General features: G+C 36.7%; 1 protein-coding gene across 5 annotated transcripts in view; it reads left to right on the plus strand.

Moving 5' to 3' along the window:
• LOC113502724 (ATP-binding cassette sub-family B member 7, mitochondrial) overlaps window positions 1-20,349 on the plus strand; it is a 34,126-nt gene that overhangs the window by 7,117 nt on the left and 6,660 nt on the right. For 2 of the 5 annotated variants that reach the window (XM_026884377.1, XM_026884379.1), the window contains exons 10-14: window positions 4,207-4,370; window positions 4,788-4,917; window positions 5,478-5,606; window positions 6,377-6,523; window positions 12,409-14,146. In XM_026884377.1, coding sequence (XP_026740178.1) covers window positions 4,207-4,370; window positions 4,788-4,917; window positions 5,478-5,606; window positions 6,377-6,523; window positions 12,409-12,639 — 801 coding nt within the window. In that variant the 3' untranslated portion in view covers window positions 12,640-14,146. Of the gene's footprint in view, window positions 1-4,206; window positions 4,371-4,787; window positions 4,918-5,477; window positions 5,607-6,376; window positions 6,524-12,408; window positions 14,147-14,588; window positions 14,738-15,259; window positions 16,374-19,627; window positions 19,839-20,349 lie in introns of those variants that run through there. The other 3 variants (XR_003401375.1, XM_026884378.1, XM_026884380.1) reach the window with 3 other exon arrangements.

Raw genomic sequence — 20,349 nt, forward strand, 5'->3', positions numbered from 1 at the left:
TATAGGCATATCTGGTGAAGTGGTCTACCAAAAGATGTAAATATGTCTTTGTAGAGCGGGACCCACCAAAGCCACCAATTTTGTCTATTGAGACTATTTCAAAAGGGTAAGTAGCGGGACCCAAATGGGACAGCAGTCCATAATTCAATTTAGTTCTTGATTTATTTTTTATGCATATTTCACAACTGTTACAAATCTCTTTTATATTTTGCATTAAATTTTTTGATGTATAGTGCGGTCTTATTTTGTTTTCTATATGTTTTATTCCTATATGGCAGTATGTATAATGTATATTCTTTATGATTCTCTTACAAAATTCTTCAGTTAGTATAATTTTGTTTTTCTTTTTTATCCTTTTGTAGTATATTTTATCCTTTAATATTAGTTTATTTTTGTGTAGTTTTATATATTTATTTTTTTCTTGGTCTTCTTGAATATCTTCTAGTTTAATGAAATTGACAATTTTTAAAATTTCCTCTTGATTTACATGTGATTCTAATACGGGATTTCTACTTAAACTGTCTGCTTCCAAGTTATCTTTCCCTGGTGAATATATAACTTCAAAATTAAATTGTGACAGGTAATATGTGAGGTCCCCTAGTTCTTCATCTGTCCTTGCCTTAATATTTAGTTTTTCTAGAGGTTTATGGTCTGTAAATACTTTAAATTGTTTCCCTATGAGCCAATGCTGCCAATATTTAACCGCTTCTTTTATAGCCAAACATTCTAAGTATATAGCCTTTTTGCGTTTTCGACTTTCATTTAATTTTCTCGAAAAATATGCACATGGCTTTTCTTCTCCGTTTTCTTGAGGTTGTTTCAAAATAGCTCCTATACCCAGTATACTGGCGTCAGTGTAAATATGAATTGGTAATTCGGGATTTTTTGTCCAAGTAAATGTTTGGTCTTTCCTTAACAAATTGTGCAAAGGATCTAATAACACTGCTATATTTGGTATATATTTTCCATAGAAGTTTATTTTACCTAAAAATTGTCGAACATTTTTTTTTGTTTTAGGAACGGGAAATTCTTTTATAGCTATTAAATTATCCTTTAATGGAGTCACCGTATTATTTTGTATAATGTGACCTAGGTATTTCACTGAGTCTTGTGCAAAGTTACACTTAGTGAATTTCAATCTGAAGCCCTCTTTTGAAATTGCTTCCAATAGTAACGATAAGTGTTTTATATGTTCTTCAAATGTTTTAGAATACACTAAAATGTCGTCAATGAAATTTACTGTAAAGTCCGATAATTTGTGTTTTCTAATAATACTTGTTAGTATTCTTTGGAAAATTGCTGGAGATGTTTTTAAACCAAACGGTAGACAGGTCCATTGAAAATGGTTTTCCTGTGTTACAAATGCAGTTTTTTTCCTGTCGTCTACTTTTAAAGGTATGGACCAGAAAGCGGAATTTATGTCTAATGTCGAAAATAATTTACAATTTCGTGTCTTAATCATTAAATCCTCTATAAGTGGAAATGGTTGCGACTGTGGTACCACAATTTTATTTAAATCACGAAAATCAATACACAGTCGACATTTTCTACCTTCTTCCTTCTTATATGCTAATGTAACCGGAGCTGCAAAAGGACTGTAAGACTCTTCAATTAATTTTCTTTCTAACAATTTTGAAACTTGTTCTTCTATCTCTTTCTTATCTTGATAATTGCACCTATATGGTCTTTTGCTGCAATATGTATCTACTAGTAGATCTATATGTGCTTCATAGCCCTTCACTGTACCCACATCATACTTATCTTTTGCAAATAATGATTTGTATTTACATACTAATTCATCTATTTTGGATTGTTGTTGAATATCTAAATGATTGACTGAAATGTTGAAGTTTGTTACTTCTATGTGTTCATTGAAGTTAACTTTACAATTATCATTATTATTATTAATGTAATTTTGTTTGTTTTGTATTTTGTCACCTGTAAAGCCAGGAATATTTTCATTATTTTGTTTTTTTTCTTTCTTTTGTTTTTGAGTGATTGTTAAGTCTTCATTCTGAATAAGCTGAAAGGATTTTATGCAATCCAACCCAATCAAAAAATCGTAATCAAAGTTTTGTTCATCTATGACAAAAACATTGGCATTTTCTTCAATATCTAAAATCTTAATCTTAAGAGTGACAATCCCTATTGACTTTTTTACACCATTAATCGTTTTTAATTTTGCGTTATTGTTATTGTCGCCGGGGTGGTATTTTAAGGACAATAATCTTGAATTAATCAAACTTACATTAGATCCTGAATCATAAACCCCCAGCGTCTCTATGGAATCATTTATTTTTAATTTAATTTTGATTAATGGTGGTACTACTAGTTTTTTGGATCTATTTCATTTAAACTCATTTCTAATTCGGAATTATTTACACTTCGAATGGACTCTTTTTTAAAACGATCATCATCTCTGTTTTTAAACCAACATACAGATTCTGGGTGATATCGAGTACCTTTTTTTTCCTTTTCACAGATTCTGCATGCCTTTTCCTTTTTATTTTCCTTAATCTTAGTTTCTACCCCCTCTAACATTCCCTTTTTCTCCACAATCCTTTTATTCATTAAATGTTCTAAACCGCGTATACTATTAAATAAATCTTCTGTATTTTTTAATTTGTTTCTATCTATTTCATCAGCTATAAAATGTGGTAACCCAGTTGCAATTAGATCAATTAAAGTGGGTTTATCTATGCATTTATTCACCTCTAACAGAAGCCTCTCTTTCTTTAAAGCGTAATCCAGTAACGAGCCCTGCCTGTATTTAAATAAAATAGCATACCTTATGGGTGTCCAGCCCTTGCTTGCATATGTCTCACAAAAGCTTGTTTTCCACGTACACCATTCAGAATCAATTGTATACTTAATAAGCATAGAATTATACCAATCTTGACAAGAATCATCTAAAAATAAACGAAACACCTGAATTTTTTGAATGTCCTCACCAATACCTATACGAACACATTCAGTTTCAAAGATGGCCATCCACTGTGTAACGCTTGTTGTTTTCTTTGTGAACTTTTCTAGTACAAACTTTTCAGATAATTTCTTCAAATTGAATTGTTTGGATTCCTTCTTCAATTCTGCAAAATTTTCCAAGATTTTTGTCAAAGCTTCTGTAGACATTTCACTCGTAGGAACTCGCTCTTGCATTTTTTGTGTAGCCTCTTCCAATAAATATCCTCTAAATTGCATATTCCCATCATCATCCATATAAGTGTCACGTAACTCTTCCGTTAATGAAATCCAAACTTGTCTTTTTTCATGTCTCCTTTGTAGAGTAGTTTTGACCTTCAAAAAAGCCTGGGTTCTCATTACAACATCATGCAATTTGACTGGTTGTAATTGTTCCGGAATAATAAACACGTTTTTTTCGACGTCCGTGATTGAGGTTATGCATAAAATGTTTGACTTCGGGTCTTCATTTTGTTTCACCATGAATTCAAATTTTAGCTTTTCCATGGTCAACAGCTATAATTAACGTTGTTTTGTAATACGATAGTTACTTAATCATTGAAACAAAAAACCAAGTTGTTGCTCTGTAATAAAAGAAATTTATTTCTGGTTATAAAATCATAATTACAAGTGAGATAAATACTTCAAAATCCATGTTTAGCTACACGGTACACATAAATTAATAACATTTACTAACCTGTAATAAAAGAAACAACGTTAAATGCTATTGCTTCAATTAATATTTTATTTTACAATGCTGCGCCTTTAGTTGCACAAGCTAGAGAGAAACCATATTAAGAGCCGTGCTGTCACCATTAAAAACTATCCTTTGACAAAACGTCAAAGATGAACGCGCGCGTATTTAAAGGAAGAGCAAAAAGGTCTTACTTTACATATATATACACATTGTTAGCTGTATTCTGCCTTTTATGTTTAGTGTTCCTGTATGTTGGTCCTCTGATGGCTTCAATACTCAATATTTTTATTGCACTCCACATGTAGAAAAGGTGTTCCGTAATATTAGTATAGTACACTATGAATCCTGTAGGGCATGGCAATGTAGAGGAGAGGAGGATGCTTCATGAAAGTACTTGTACTCAAATGTGACTGTAGTTTTTATAGTTAGGTTGATCGGTCTTTTTAAACCCTATGATCTTGTCAAATTCTGCATTTGACAACATCATTTACAGCAATTTAGGATTCATATCTATTAATGTCTGTCTAACATACCTGTTCCACCTCCAGGAGAAAGCCACAGCGAAGCCCCTGGAGGTGAACGCGCAGACAGCCACCATCGACTTCAAAGACGTGAGCTTCAAGTACATCAACGGGAAGCCCATCTTCAACAACCTCACCTTCAGCATCCCCGCCGGGAAGAAGATCGGGATCGTCGGAGGATCCGGCAGCGGGTAACACATACAACACATGCCATAATGGAAGCTGTACTCATATACAGGGATAAGGGGGGGGGGAGTTGTTGTCATTTTAGGAAGTAATGCTTCACGAAATAGGCAGATTTGATTGATTGATATTAATATAGTTAAGCTGATTAATTTGATTGTGAACTCGAAGGCCTCGAATGTAGATTTTGTTGTTCGATACGATATTTTTTGTCATAGTTTAAACAGACTATTTACTCTAGAACTATGACAAATAGGAGAAAGGTAAATATATGTATCAGTTAGTTGGCAGAAAAGGATGTATGTAGGCTCTTGTCAATTAATACAGCAAATCGAGGACTGACGGATTATCAGAGAAAAAAAACCCATCTCAAATTTCTCAGTATGTCTGCGTTACGAGAAATACAAGTGTATCTTCCTCTCCAGTAAATCAACAATGGTCCGCCTGCTATTCCGGTTCTTCGAGCCCCAGTCGGGCAACATCATGATCGCAGGACAGAACATCAAGGACGTCGACCTCCACAGCCTGAGGAAAGCCATCGCTGTCGTGCCACAGGTACACACTACAATATTGTACAGCTGGAAAGCAAGGGCAAGGGCATTTTATTATTTTCTATGGAAGTAGTTTCGCAACTTGCATAAGCAGTGCGTTGTAATGGTCCTGATGTGAACAAAGAGTGGAACTTGACTCGGTAGGACCGAATAGACAAGTTAAATTTATTCGAGCGCTCACGAATCGTCTCTATGTATTGAATCACGTCACTTTGAAAATATATTTCATGACGTTAATTTATAGATTCTATTCGTTTCCTATTCTACTGCGATGTAACAAAGGCATCATGTTTGAGGAAATATAATTAATATGGGCAAAGTGTGATAGATATTTGTGACGGGAGCAAGAAGTCACAACAAATATTCGGTTGTATTTGCTGGGGCATGGAAGAAAGACGTCCTATGTTGTGTGCTATCAAGCTTCCACAAAGATAATTAATGTTGGTGACCACCCTCTGTTCATAAAAAAGTTCTCAGCACTTTTAAATTTGTCATCTTTATTTTTTATTTTTTGTGTTGAGATACACAATAATAACAATGTTTCATCCTGTGCTATGTCCGCAGGACTGCGTACTGTTCCACGACACGATATTCCACAACCTGCACTACGGGGACCTCAGCAAGTCCGAGGAGCAGGTGTACCAGGCCAGCAGGATGGCAGAACTGCACGACAACGTGAAGACCTGGCCTAAGGTAAGGACTAGCGCGAATATACATTCAAACTGCGAGAAATTACTGATATTCCTATTTTGCAATAGAGAGTGGTATAAGAAGTCTTTTTTTGTTTGATGGCAATCTGTCATTTGTTTTACTTTTAAACGTAAAGAAGGCGGTCTAGCGTATCTTATGTCACATTATTAAGCTCTCAATAAAGGTTATGAAATGGTTATAATTCTTTGTCCTTATCACTTGTCTTATAAATATTGTCGCATTTACTTCATATTGAAAATATTTCATATTACTTAATTTGTATTACATTCTATACTGTCAGCTTGGTTATACTGCGGGGTTAGCTGCGCTATTTTTTCTTTACAGCCAGAGCATGATATAAGCGATAAATATAGCAATAAGCGGCCGTTATACAATACTATTTTAAAGATGTCGTTCAAATAGTGCTACTTAGTAGCTTGAATAAATGGATTTTGATCTCCAATAGAAAAATCCATTGACGGCGGCTAAACTCGGCCGACCGCGCTTTCGAGCAGTCGTTGTTGGAAAGATAAGAGCACCTTTCCAACAGCGACTGTTACAGTGTGTTAATTGCCTTATTGTAATAACAGAAAATGCAGTGATAATACTAAGTACTAAGTACTACTGAGTTGGATTTTTCTTGACTTATTAACAATTTAAGGCCTATGTCCAGCAGTGGACTGCGATAGGCTGATGATGATGATGATGATGATGATTAACAATTTTATTTTACATGATAGCAAATGAATAGCAGTCTGTATACTGTCCGCCAGGGCTACGAGACCCAGGTGGGTGAGCGCGGCCTGAAGCTGTCGGGCGGCGAGAAGCAGCGCGTGGCCATCGCGCGCGCCATCCTCAAGGACTCGCCCATCATCGTGTTCGACGAGGCCACCTCCAGCCTCGACTCGCTCACCGAACATGTACGTATATACTGCTAGTTGCCGCCCGCCCGCTACAAATCGAAAATGATCTCATGGGAACGTGAAATCAGGATGAAAATTATCCTGTGTTAATTTAATACTGGTTATAAGTTATCCGTGTATCAAGTCAGTCTAAATCCGTTCAGTGGTTTTTGCATGAAAAAGGAACTAATGTTCATACATACAAACTTTCGCGTTTATGATATTAGTGATAAATAAAAGACGTGCGTTGAGTACAAGCGTATATTGTAATTGCATCACGAATACAAGTGCGCGCTTACCAGCTAAACCTACCCTCTAATATATTATAATATGTAACACCTCCACCCCTAATTTCTACTATACTATACATAAAAAAACATAACTTATACCAAATAATTATTTTCAGACTGTTACAATTATGTACCTAAACTAAATTAGTAAATAACAATCAATGTCCCTAACAATCTAAAATAAACGTGTATGACATTTTATCTTCCCTTCCCTCATAATAATCATTTGTAACAGTCGTATAAACCAAATCGTCTCACAGATTTACGTACACGGCAAATATTACGCGATTCATCAGTTACATTGTTGTTTGGGCCATGATTGTCTGTTTCCCGCACATTGGGCACGCTAGACGTTGGCGGGGTTGCCGTTCATACGGTGTCAGTATCGTCGGTTGGTTTTGGCGATGCGCGTTCGGCTACCATCGGGCCGGCGGCGACCGGTGCGTCGGACTGTTTCTCGTTGTTTACCGGGAACATTCGCGAAGGGCGGAATCGTTTTACAGGTTTTACGGGTTCGTTTTACGGGAACATTCACCCTGTACGCGAAAGATCGCGTACAGGGTGAATGTCACAATTATTATGTGTTAAGTTCACTATATTAATTACATCTTTTGACAGTCTTAGCTTTAGTTGGTCGACATGTCTGTGTTCCTCGGTTCCATTGATAGATTTGACTTTGTAATCCGTACTACCTTTTCTCTCTATTATTGTCCCTGCCGTCCACTTATCAGGGCTACGATAGTCTCTAAACCAGACCTTATCACCCGCCGTAAATTGTCTAATAGTCCCCCTCATTGACATTTCTGTTCGCTTCTGGCGAGCCTTTACACAAATTCTTTCTGGTCAGGTTTTAAGCAATCTAGACGCAAGCGCAAATTGCGCCCTAAGCACACTTTTGCTGGACTTTCTATAAGTGTATTTCTATAGGTGTATTTCTATAAGCTAATAGGAATCTACACAAGAAAGCGCGTATATCTGTTTTAGACTTAATAGTTTTTTTTTGTATTACGTTTACAAATTTATCGGCGTTTTCCGCCGCTCCATTCGAAGCCGCTGGGGCTGAAAAAAATTGTTCAATCCCATTGATACTTAAAAATTGTTTGAACTCGGTACTGAAAAATGGGGGACCGTTATCACTAACTACTTGCTTCGGCAAATCGAATCTCGCCCACATTTCCCGCAACTCTTTTATTACAGCTTTCGCTGTAGTGTTATTCATTTTAATTGCCTCTATCCACTTTGAATGAGCATCAACGACAATAAGGTAAGTTTGCCCCGCTAAAGGTCCCAAAAACTCTAAGTGTATCCTGGTCCATGGGCGGCCCGGCCATGGCCAGACGCGCGGCGCGTGCGCTGGAGGGCGCCAGCCCCCGCGGCTCCCCCGCCTCCTCGGCCGCGCCTCTCCGCGGCCACCACACATAGCTCCGAGCCAGCGCTTTTGTTTTGACTACCCCCATATGACCCTCGTGGAGCTCTGTAATCACTTTATCTCTGCAAGAGTTTGGAATAAGCACCCTATGTCCTTATTCCAAACTCATTTTTCTATTAACATATGGTTTTAATTCTCTAATTTCGATATCGTCTGGCCAACCGTCATTAATACACGGTGATTTTTTAGTCGTCATACAAAAGCAGCCCAGATCATGCATCCGACTTAAAATACGCGTTTTTTTTTTATCATCAACTAAGATAATAAGTACGATGAAGAGTTAAACAAGAGAAATCTGAAAATACTCTTAAAAATTATCAAAACGCCGCCGTCCGCGCCCCTCACCATTGTTACAAGGCTCGGACTGCTCTCGCAACAGATCTGTATTTCTAAAAAACTACGAAATGCATCATAATATTGAATAAAAATTACATTTTTTTAAATTTATTCAAATCTCATAAATACCAAATTTTTTATCATGTACGTGTTCTAGTCATTGGTTACATGAACTGGGCTGCTTTTGTAAGACGACTAAAAAATCACGGTGTATATCTTGCTACTCTGCTTAATATACTATCCGAAGCCGTTTCTTTTTCAATTTATGATAATCTAAGAGTAACGCTTCTGAACCAAAATGTAAACATGTTTGCTCTGGAGTGTCTAATTCTTCTTTATAAGCACCTTCCTTATGTTTACTAATCAACCTAGATAAAACATCTGCTGTATTCTTGTCCGTGCGATTGTACTCTATATTGAAGTTATAAGCTGATAATTTAATAGCCCATCTTTGTAGTCGACTAGCCGCCGTGTTAGGAATACTCGCCTCCGGTTTATGATCCGTATGTAACGTGAACTTTCTACCAAAAAAATATTGATGGAATTTGTCCCATAGCAAATATTATCGCGAGGGCTTCTTTATGAACCTGACTATAGTGTTGCTCGGCGGAGGAGAGCGCGCGACGCGTGCGCCGCCCCTCGCTGGCCGCCGCCCGGCGCGCGCCGCCAGCACCGCCCCGAGCCCACGCGAGCTCGCGTCGCACGTTACTATGCTCTCCAACGACATATCAAAATATTTCAAGACTTCCGCACTACACAAAAGTTTTTTAATTGTATTAAAAGTCTTTGTATGTGATATTGTCCATTTCCAATGTTTACCCCTTTTCAGTAAGTCATAAAGAGGAGTAATATGAGTGCTTAAATTTTTTATAAATTTTCCGTAAAAATTAACCATGCCCAAAAACGATTTTAATTCCAAGATATTGGTTGGATGAGGCATACCTAATATGGGTTTTAACTTTTTTGGGTTGACTCGAACTCCCTTTTTATCTATTATGAATCCTAAATACTTTACTTGGTCAGCCATAAACTCACATTTTTCTTTTTTAATTTTAAACCATTACTTTGTACAATATTAAATACTTGTTCTACGCTTTTTAAATGTAAGTTCCGATTTACTTTTTATTAGAATGTCATCATAAAACACTACTACATCCGGAATATTTTTAAAGAGATGTGTCATTATTTTTTGAAAAATTCCAGGACTAGAAGCGAGACCGTACACTAGGCGATTGTATTTAAATAGATCTCTATGTGTATTAATGACGGTTTAGTTCCTAGACGTTTTATTTAAAACCAGCTGGTTATAAGCTTGAGATAGATGTAACTTGGTAATGATTACCACTCAAGCCATTATATAAATCTTCTACTTTTTTAACCGGGTACCTATCAACCAACAAAGCTTTGTTCAGTGTCTCCTTACAATCTACGCAGAGTCGTATTCCGCCGTCCGCCGGCCGTCCGAGCGGGCGACCGGCTCGATGACGCCGGCGCGCAGCATTGCATCCAATTCTGCGTCCACCCGAAGACCTCTTCCCCCGTATACTTGCCCAATGTATCGTCAAATAAACTCTCAGGCCTAGAGATAATATCATTGAGCAAGTTACTTTTACATTGTACCATATTATGTATTTCTGTACACTTACTTAGCATAGGTATTTCTATACACAATTCAGACAGCCAGTCTCCCTAATAAACTAGTACTACCATTATTTATTATAAATCCAACTTTTTTACCTTATTTTTATACCTTACATTTGTTTCTAAGTACCCTATCGGATAAACAGTTGAACCGTTGTAAAATTTTAACTTTAATTTACACGTTTTTAAAGGCAAATCTTTAAACAATTCAATGTATGTTGAATAGCTTGTACAAGATAACGCCGACCCTGTATCGACTTCCATTTTTATAGGTTTACTATTTATGATAATGTTCATACACACCGGTCTATACTTCGCTAAAGACATCTGGTACATTGGCTCCTCGCCATCATCAGACGCGTTCTGCTCCTCGCCGGAGGAGTCGCCCGTGGCCGGCTCTCCCGGCCAGTGCGGCGGCGCGGGCTGGGCCGGGCGGCCCGCGCGGCGCGGCTGCGGCCCCGCTGCGCTGCGCGGCTGCTTCTCGCCGTCCGCGCTGTGGCCGCTCGGTCCGAGCGCGCGACCTCTGCGTGACCGTCCCCGCGCACCGTTTGAATTGTCCGATGTCATACGTCGATCGAATTCCGTCTTCATGCATACTCTTCGCAAATGGCCCATTTTTCCACAATAACTGCATTCAAAATCTTTATACCTGCAGTTTTGTGAGCTATGTCCGTTGCCACCGCACGCTGAACAATTTTTGCTTCCTAATCTATGTATCTTCCGCGTCCCTCTCGGCTGCCTCCAGGGTAATAGCTAACTGTAGCGCTTTGTTATAATTTAGATCTTGTTCCGCAAATAACCTCTGTCGAATAAAATCGCTCCGCAGACCGCACACAAACTGATCTCGTAAATTTTCTTCTAAGTTAGTTTTAAATTCACATTATATAGCCATCTTTTTCAAGTCAGCCACGTAATCCGCTATCGATTGCCTGTCACTTGCCGTCTTTGACGAAATCTATATCGTTCTGCCAGGATTGACGGTGTCGGTTGCACATGTGCACGCAGTAAGTCCACCGCGAACGCATATGATAAGCTTGAAGCTTCTTAGGACTCTCTAATGTAGTCAACAATTGGTATGTCTGTTTACCGATTAGCGCGATTAAGGTCGGTAACTTCAAATCGTCCGTTATTTTGTTAACCACAAAATACGTTTCCAGTCGATCCACATATGCTGACCAATTACCGGTTTTCACATCAAAGTCTTTGATTTTGCCCACAGACATTGTAATTACTGTCCCCGACATGATTAAAATAAAATATTCTGCACCGAACAAAGTTTTATCCTCGTCGCCACTGATAAATAAAAGACGTGCGTTGAGTACAAGCGTATATTGTAACTGCATCACGAATACAAGTGCGCGCTTATCAGCTAAACCTACCCTCTAATATATTATAATAATATGTAACAATTAGTAGGATATATAACTCTTATAAACCGTTTTTATTGTTTTTCATATAATTTTTAGCAGATTTTGAGGGTAAGATTTGAGTAAATTGGTTTTTGTTTGGGTGGAAGTCGGAATTTATTTAGGGCCGATTTTTCAATCGCTGGATAGCTTTTATTCGTCGAATATGTTTGACGTTTTGACAGCTTTTGTATAGAGAATATGTCAAACGGCCATATTTATTCCTCAGATAGAAGTTAACTGGTGATTGAAAAATCGGCCCTTACAGGATAAACTAAACTTGTCAATGATTCACGATAACATACGCTCAATAAGAACGTTTAAATATCATATAGTTCTTGGTAATTATTTGTTAATGGAAATAATAGGGTATTTGATTAAGGCCCAATTTTCAATCGACAGATAACTTTTATTTGAGGAATAAATATGGCCGTTTGACATATTTTCTATACAAAAGCTGTCAAAACGTCAAACATATTCGTCGAATAAAAGTTATCTGGTGATTGAAAAATCGGCCCTAAGTCTTATAATATAAATCAGTTTAGTCTGGCAGATAGATTTACAAAAACTATAAATGCTATAGAGTATAATATTAGTAATATCATTAGCTACTATAAAGCGTATTGGCAAGTGACGCCTAACGAGTTTTTAAATAAAATAAAATAAAAACAGGTAATCAATATGTTTTGGGAATTTATTTGACGGATTCTAGAGATATTGTTGTCAAATAATCTATGATGACCGTTAATGGTAGTACATGATTATCATAAGAGCATAAGTAACGCGTCGCTGGTCCCGCAGGCCATCCTGCACGCGCTGAAGGCGGCCACGGTGGGGCGCACGTCCATCTGCATCGCGCACCGCCTCAGCACGGTGGCGGACGCGGACGAGATCCTCGTGCTGGAGCGCGGCGCCGTCTCCGAGCGCGGCACGCACCAGCAGCTCCTCGCCGACCCGCACTCGCTGTACTCGCGTCTGTGGCAGAAGCAGAACAAGGACGCAGGTGCGACCCCACACACACCCGCCGACTAGGACCACACCAGCTACAGCTGAGCTATGTACCTTGTATAGATGTTTCTTTCAAAGCGTTACTCCTAGAGAGACTTAAGTCAAGACGCCTCTCAGTGGAATCTAAGCCTTTAGTCTTTGAAATAGATGTCTTTTAGTAATACCACTGACATACACCTAATAATTTTATATCATGATCCGTTGAATGAAAGATGTAGTGAAGAGTCTATGAGACGATAAAGAATCTAATGAAAATATATTAAAAATAGAATAATGATTCTTTAATTCACTCGTCCCTCATTTAACTATTCAGGGTTATAGTGTTACAAAGTTGTGCAACGATGTAACGAAACTAGTCAATGGTTTCTACGCTACTGACGATTGATTTGATTTTATTGACATTGCAATACTTTTTTCATTAACTGAATTGTGGACCCAATATCAAAACAATTGGAATTTAAATATTTTGTCGATCAACCCTTCTTTTGCTTTTTTGTGATAACATTAAGAATTCACGATTTTAGACCTTAATTAAAATGAAGAAACGATGCCTTCACTTTTTGTTAAGTTTTTACTAATGTGAAATTTTAGTATTGATTATATTAATATGCAATTTTTTTTTGGTATTCAATACATAGCATAAATTCTACCCCCTACGGGTATACAAGTTAAAGACAGAGTGGCAAATATTTTTTGAATATTTATTTGTTTATATTATTTTGTGATTTGTCTATTGTATTGTTTGTTTTGTAATAAAAGCTAGTTTGTGTCTTGTTGCCTCGTTAGTTTGTTATTGTAAAATCGTGGGCCAGTAACATGGTGTTCATCACAAGTTTCTCAAATGTGGGTAGTCAGAGAAATTAAACGTAACCTGCTTCAAATATGTTGTACCCACACACTTGCGCTCACACGCCCACAAGTGAAATTGATGTCGTGTAATAATGCATATTAAGTCGCAAGCAGGGCTCATTGTGTTATTAGCCAAAATTATGGTATAGCAGCTAATGCACACATGAGGTTAAAGTTTAGAGAAAATGGTCTTCTTACCAAAAATGGTCCTGTGTCCACAGTTAGAGATCTAAATTTAACGTTTTTCTTTAAATCTCTTCTCGGAGAGTTATACTAGTTGGTGTTGGTTTCTATAGCAGCATCACTCACACTTGTTCTATAAAGGATTTTCTCAATTAGAACACACTAGAGGCATTCGTTTATAGAATTATTTTTTTACGATTTCAAGTCGGCCAATAGCCTTTTAAAAGAATCTCCAATTTTCTCATTTGTGTTGTCATGTAATGTCTTGTGTTTGTTTATTTTGAGAATGGAGTGTTAATCACGCTGCTCATAGACCACGCACTCTTAAACTGTGACATAAGGCCAATGTAAACCATTATGACCATGTTCTGAGGCCAATCACGGCGCAAGGCAAGTGAATAAATGTTGAGTTTTGTGAAATGTGTATGTAAATAAAAAGTTGATAAAATGTACTATGTACAGTAAGTAACTTGTTAAGTATATTATTTTGGTTACATAATTCGTGTTTTATTTCAATAACAAAAACCCACTAAGTTTAAATATTTAAGTTAAACGTGGGGGTGAAATGGCGAATGCTCTTTAACGGGTTACTCTTTATCGACTTTAGTCTGACTGCTTTGCTTTGCTTTTATATGTGCTTGATACAGAAATTAGCCAATCAGATTCACTGATACTTAGGTAAAAGTTACCTCGTTGCACCTCTTTGTTTTCATTATCTGTTAATTGTCTCTACTGTTGTATCCCATTTCACCTCCCACCAAAGATTATATCAAACATTGGCAAAGAACTATGAAATGTAACACTCTCATATACTGTAAAAACGGTCAGTTCAAACAAGACCTAGCAAATCTCAAGCAAAATGAAGCCTAAAATACAGATGTGTAAAGTCCAAATTTGAACATGTTAGCACATTATAATCAATTTGTATATACCATTCACAGGCGAATATTTAACGACAAAAATATAACAGTTCTACAAGTATAAAGTTTCAACGAAAAGAAACTAAAAATAGAAAACTGAAAATCACGTCGTTAGAGTATAAGTTATCTATTACTATGAAAAATGGATACCAAAGAAAAATGAGTCAGGTAATGTAAAGAAACATGTAGTAAGTATCACTAAATTTTATTTAGCTATATGGACGCCATTTTGGACACCGAATTAAAGAAAATCAACTGACGAAATCAAATTTCTATTTTCTCAAACACTGACCTGTAAATAAGGTTTAGTCGCAGGCAGAGGTAAAAGACAATAGCATAAAACTAAGGCAGATCTTTTTCCTACCGTGGGTTAATTTATGACTGACTTTGATGATGATTGTCACAGACTTACGCTATTGTAAAAAAGAATACACCCCTTTTTCAGACTTTATTTATTTCACCATAGATTCAAAAATTTCAGGAAGCGTGAACTTATTTTGATGTATATTTATAATTGAATCGTATTTAGTCAAAATTTACCCACATCAAGATTTCTATGTGCTCGTCTTATTTTTCTCTACTAATTGTTAGCTGGCACAGATTACAACTGCGATAAAAACTTGTTCGATTCCCTATATTTCCCTATATCCCTCGAGTCACAGAATATAACTGTTCTACCATTCTGTTTGCAGGTGTAAAAAAATGTAAGTGCAGCAACTATAATCCAGTGTACCCAAATACCAAACATCTGTCTAACAGTGTGATACGTTGGTTCGTCCTGTCTTCACAGTATTTTAGTTAAGTGTAGGTATATATGTAGGTATGTATAGTTAGCGAGCGGTTGGGATTTAAGTATATTCATATTTCTCTGAAAGCAGCAGTTTTCTGGTTATGTAATTGGTCGGACCGTAAGTAATAGTCTAATCGTGGATGGCAGACCTGACGGCTCCAGGTTATGAAAGGCTGATGAATTGACCTCTCCAGCCGAATCTTAACTGATAGTATAGTATTTTTCGACGTTATTGCATTGTTATCTATTTATTAATTGAATAATAAAAATATCAAATGTTTTTATTTGTTTTATTTAAGGTACTTTATAAATTTAAGGATTCCTAGGCAGGCCGGTAAAAATGAAACCAATGACATCAAGGTTATACATATAGCTACAGTTGCAGGTTCGATCTCTACAATACATTTTAAAATACTTATTTTTGTCGCATACTGAAATAGTGTTTCCGTCATTTAGGAAACAGATAACAACTTAAAGACTAGTAACAAAAGAAAAGTAATTGTTAAATATAATGATCTGAAAAATGAATAAATGACTAAAAACTAGAATTTCTTGTAAATTACAATTTATGGCTCATGGACCCATAGACAGGCCTAGACCCGCCTCGAAACGGTATTTAAAACTTTTTGCCACCGACCATAAAGTTCTGGTGACTAGTGTTATTGCTACTCTAACCACAATTAATAAGGGACACCAATTCGCGACGTCGCGAACTATATACGTGGCAACTATTTCACACAGTCTGAGTCATCGACACAAGCACTACAGATTATAGAGATCCGATGTCGTAACCAAGCCAGTTACATTACAAATTTCGAATCTATTGATTGACATATTATCCGTTGCCATAGCAACTTATGTAACAACACTGGCCTGTCGACTTGAGTTATTTTCAACAATAAATATCTTGCTCGCTTTTCGAGCGTACCTATTTTGTATAAAAATGGTGCTTTGTATGTGAAACGAAGAATGTCAGTGCTGAGTTTGATTCCCGAGGATAAACGTAAAGACCAAAGGTAGGTTTCACTTTTGCTTACTTTTTTCTCTTTCCTCGTACTGCTTGCGTTTCTAGGTGACTTTTTGACAATATTCTTGTGCCATCTAGAATGTGTCTACTGCTTACCTCGTTTCATTCGGGGGAAAATATTCTTTGGGAAGAGAAGTGGTCCTTTTAAAAGGCGTATGCGATGACACGGGTCCAACATGCAGAAGCATTGTTCAGAATTTAAAAAAGGGCCATCTACGATCAGCCACCTTCCTATTCTATTCTATTGCTTTTCATCATTCTTGTTTATTAGTTTCTCAGATTTCCTGTAATAGTTTAGGAAGTACCTAGTGATTCTGTTAGTTTACTACAAAGCGTAAGGGTTCAGACGATGATGCTGGCAGTTAATGTGAATGAGTTATAAACAAAATCAGTTTGTATCCAGATCCAAAGCACCGGGGACCATGGATGAAGTAAAATAGTACCTATAATAATGATGATATAAGACCTGCGATAAGCTGATCTGAGCATGTACCAATTCAGTTACATATACCTTTTACTGCATACAGGTAGCAACAAACAGGTGGCTATGTTTACCGCAGTGCCTGCAACCTGTTTATTAATCAGCAATAGATTTTTTGTGGATATTTATTTAAGTAATTAAAGAGGAATTTTCCTTCCTCTAGGTAGGTACGTATTTACTTAGCGAGCAGTAACACAGGTTTTGTAGGATATTCACAATATCATTAAGGTACATAGGTACCGACTAAGTTTTACTCCTTTGGGACATGAAATACAAGGTGGTGCAATCAATGAAAATACGATATTATGTAATTCCAATTAAGTAGATATACCTACTTTATTTATTCACCTTGCACCGAACGAATACAATGACCGTAACGGACCGAGAAAGAAACAAAACACGGCGCCATCAGTTGCATAAAACATCGACAATAATTGGGTTGCCTTCACAAATAGCTAATAATTACTCACACATACATAAATTAAAGGTTTGTTTACCTTGCCATGCCTTAAATAACGTAGGTAGATGAGTATCAGTTGAAGTAGTTTCTTATGTTCCGGGTAATCTTATAAATTGAAAATGGCAATAATCGTTCTTCATCTTATGAAAATGGCTGAACTTGGTATGGGTATACATTAGAATTTATACGGGCTATGGAATAACAACCTTGATATGGAATGTGGGAAAGCGTTAAAACTTCACTCCATCTATTTACCTAGCTTTGTATCTTTTTATTTAATGCTAGATATATTATTGGTCGTTGCGTAGTATTTTTGTCCAACTATTATGAATCTAAAGCTTGATAAAAAAGGATCCCTAACAAGTTATTTGTCCGTACTAACGATAAGCATATTCTAATGGGGTATAAAAATAATAGACACGTATTTTAAGTTTATCTAAACAGTAAAAAGATTAATTGTTTTTATTAAAGTTTAGTATACGTAACGCCTTGAAAAAAAATATACAGAGAACTTAACGCGTAGGTTCCATTCACATGTAAATAATATTTGATCAATTTATGTTTGCTGAAAAAAGAAGAAATTGGTATCTATTACTTATGCATCAAACTGTATGAAATAAAGAGAACGTATATAGTCAGTTTCGGCATGAACGTATTATGCAACGCGATTCTAACATAGCATACCAACGTACAAGCAAATATTCCTGAATCGCGTGATTCCTACATCAGAATCTCGACAACTGTGAGGAATTCGTAATAGCTATCGTGTGTAGATACTTACGGTTAAACCTACCTATTGAATGTTATTCTGTTACAATTGGTAACAAACAGCTATGTAGGTACGTAGATACTTAAGTAACCTGTGGTTTGTCCCAAATACTTGTACCTATCTAAATGTCTAATTGTGATAGTTTCAGATAAACCTAAGCTGATGTTAATCCGATGGTAAAATGATACGATTTATCTTAATAATTGTAACTTTATCATAGAGAGCTTAGGTGATAGTTGGAGTTAGTTCTAGTGTTGTATTGATTACTGTCTAGCAATTTGTATCTACTAACCTATTTATGTATTAAGTTAGTTTCAAGAACTTCCAACAAACCTTAGGTACGTAGGTACTTAGTATAACGATGTTACCTATACCGTTTTATGACGATATCTATAGAATATATAGATATTTATAGCGTAGGTACGACCCTAGATCGCACACGCGATTTAATTTTATTGTCTTTTCACTAAGACCCTAACCTGAATATTTATCATAGCCTACGTTCGGGTACAAATGAATGTTACTCGAGTATTTATACCCTTTGAAAGTACTCGATAGTGTCCTAATGGGACCCTGAATAATGTAGCATGATAATACTGAGTGGTCACAATATCCAGGCCGGTTAGAAAAGGTTTTACAGCGCAGCCTTATCTAAGAACATCAATAATTCAATTTTAGATGTGATAGCGCCGGCCGTTTTTTGATACCTTGGTCTAGTAACTTGTAGGTGATAGAATTTTCCTTTATTATTAGTGTTCGATAGGTAACTACAATGGGTTTAACGATTTTTTAAATATAATCACAGTCCAGCATTTAATTGAAATTGGCCTTGAGTTAATTACCCATGAAAATTTAATGAAACTGGAAATCTATGAATTTAATAATGGATGTACCTATACCTAGAAAAGTCATACTTATGTGCTAATTAGATATATACTACATATTAGGTAAGTAACTGTAAAATTCAAAATGTATACAAAAACTTTGCTTCAACGTAATTCCTTCATTGATGACCTCTACCTAAGCAAGCTCTCAGGAATTAGTTAATAACCTAGAACTATAGACCTTTACGTGAATGGCCTTAAGAATAGAGAGTCGTTTACCACGCAAACTATTAGGTTGTTCAAGTAATATCTGTTAATAGGCAATAGACCTTGGTATCCTTGTATCCATACCTACCTAGTCAACTAAATTCAATGCCATCGGGTCACAGTATTGCGTTTGATATCGTACGAACGGTTGTATCTTGTTATTTCTCCCTTCGATAAATTTCCAATGATTGCCTAGGATGCGAAATAGAAAATAGCTTGATTTTGTCTGTAAAAGCCAATTCTGTGTATTCACATTTTTGTTGCGATTCGGAAAGTTATTTTATGCATCGATAGGCTATTGTAAGTAAGAAATTGCGTTTGTGGGTATATTATATTGCTTTTAGGTTTTGCGTTTTTATTAAACATAATTGTGGGAAAGGTTTTCGAAATATTCATTTTATCATGCAGCTTTTTTTACTTATGTAATGCCTAATGATTTCAGAAAAGAATCTCTAGAGAGCGTGTACAGCAGCAACTCCCGTTTGAACTTGTTAAACAAGCGAAAGCGTCTGAACCCCCTGACGATGGACATGTCGAACGCGTCGCTGAACAAGTCGGGCGACCGGTACGTTACGCAGAGGGTGCTGTCGGCGAAGACGCACAGAGTCAAGCAGCTGCAGAACCAGCTGTCTGATGCCCATTATCATTTACAGGTCTGTAAGGTTGTTGAAAGTTCAGAAACTGAGTAGGGGCAATGCATTTTTGAACTTCATCTCAGCCTATCGCCGTCCACTGCTGAACGTAGGCCTCCCCCAAAGAGCGCCATTTTTGAACTAGTTTCTTCGTATTTGCATTTGAGTAGGTATACTATAGTCGTCCCAAGGCACATTAATTTTAGTAACGATTATTGTAAATGGCTCTGAGCATTGCTTGTGTTTAAGTTCCATTCTTCATTTAAGTAAAGGCACTTTCCGAGATGTTCTAAAAATGGCACCATATTCCTGCAAGATACATTATTCAATTAATATTAACCGGTTTTTGTTTATATATTAAACACACACATTTCGGGCCTCATGAGCTTGAAATATGATTTTATAAATAAATAACACCGCGGAATCAGGTGCCTTTACCTTACATGAAACGCGACACAATTTAGACCTGCCTTGAATGTATGTTTCTTTCTATAAATATAACCAAAAAACTCCCAAAAAGTGACGCATTGAC

This window comes from Trichoplusia ni, chromosome 17 (assembly GCF_003590095.1).
Source record: "Trichoplusia ni isolate ovarian cell line Hi5 chromosome 17, tn1, whole genome shotgun sequence".
NCBI lineage: Eukaryota > Metazoa > Arthropoda > Insecta > Lepidoptera > Noctuidae > Trichoplusia > Trichoplusia ni.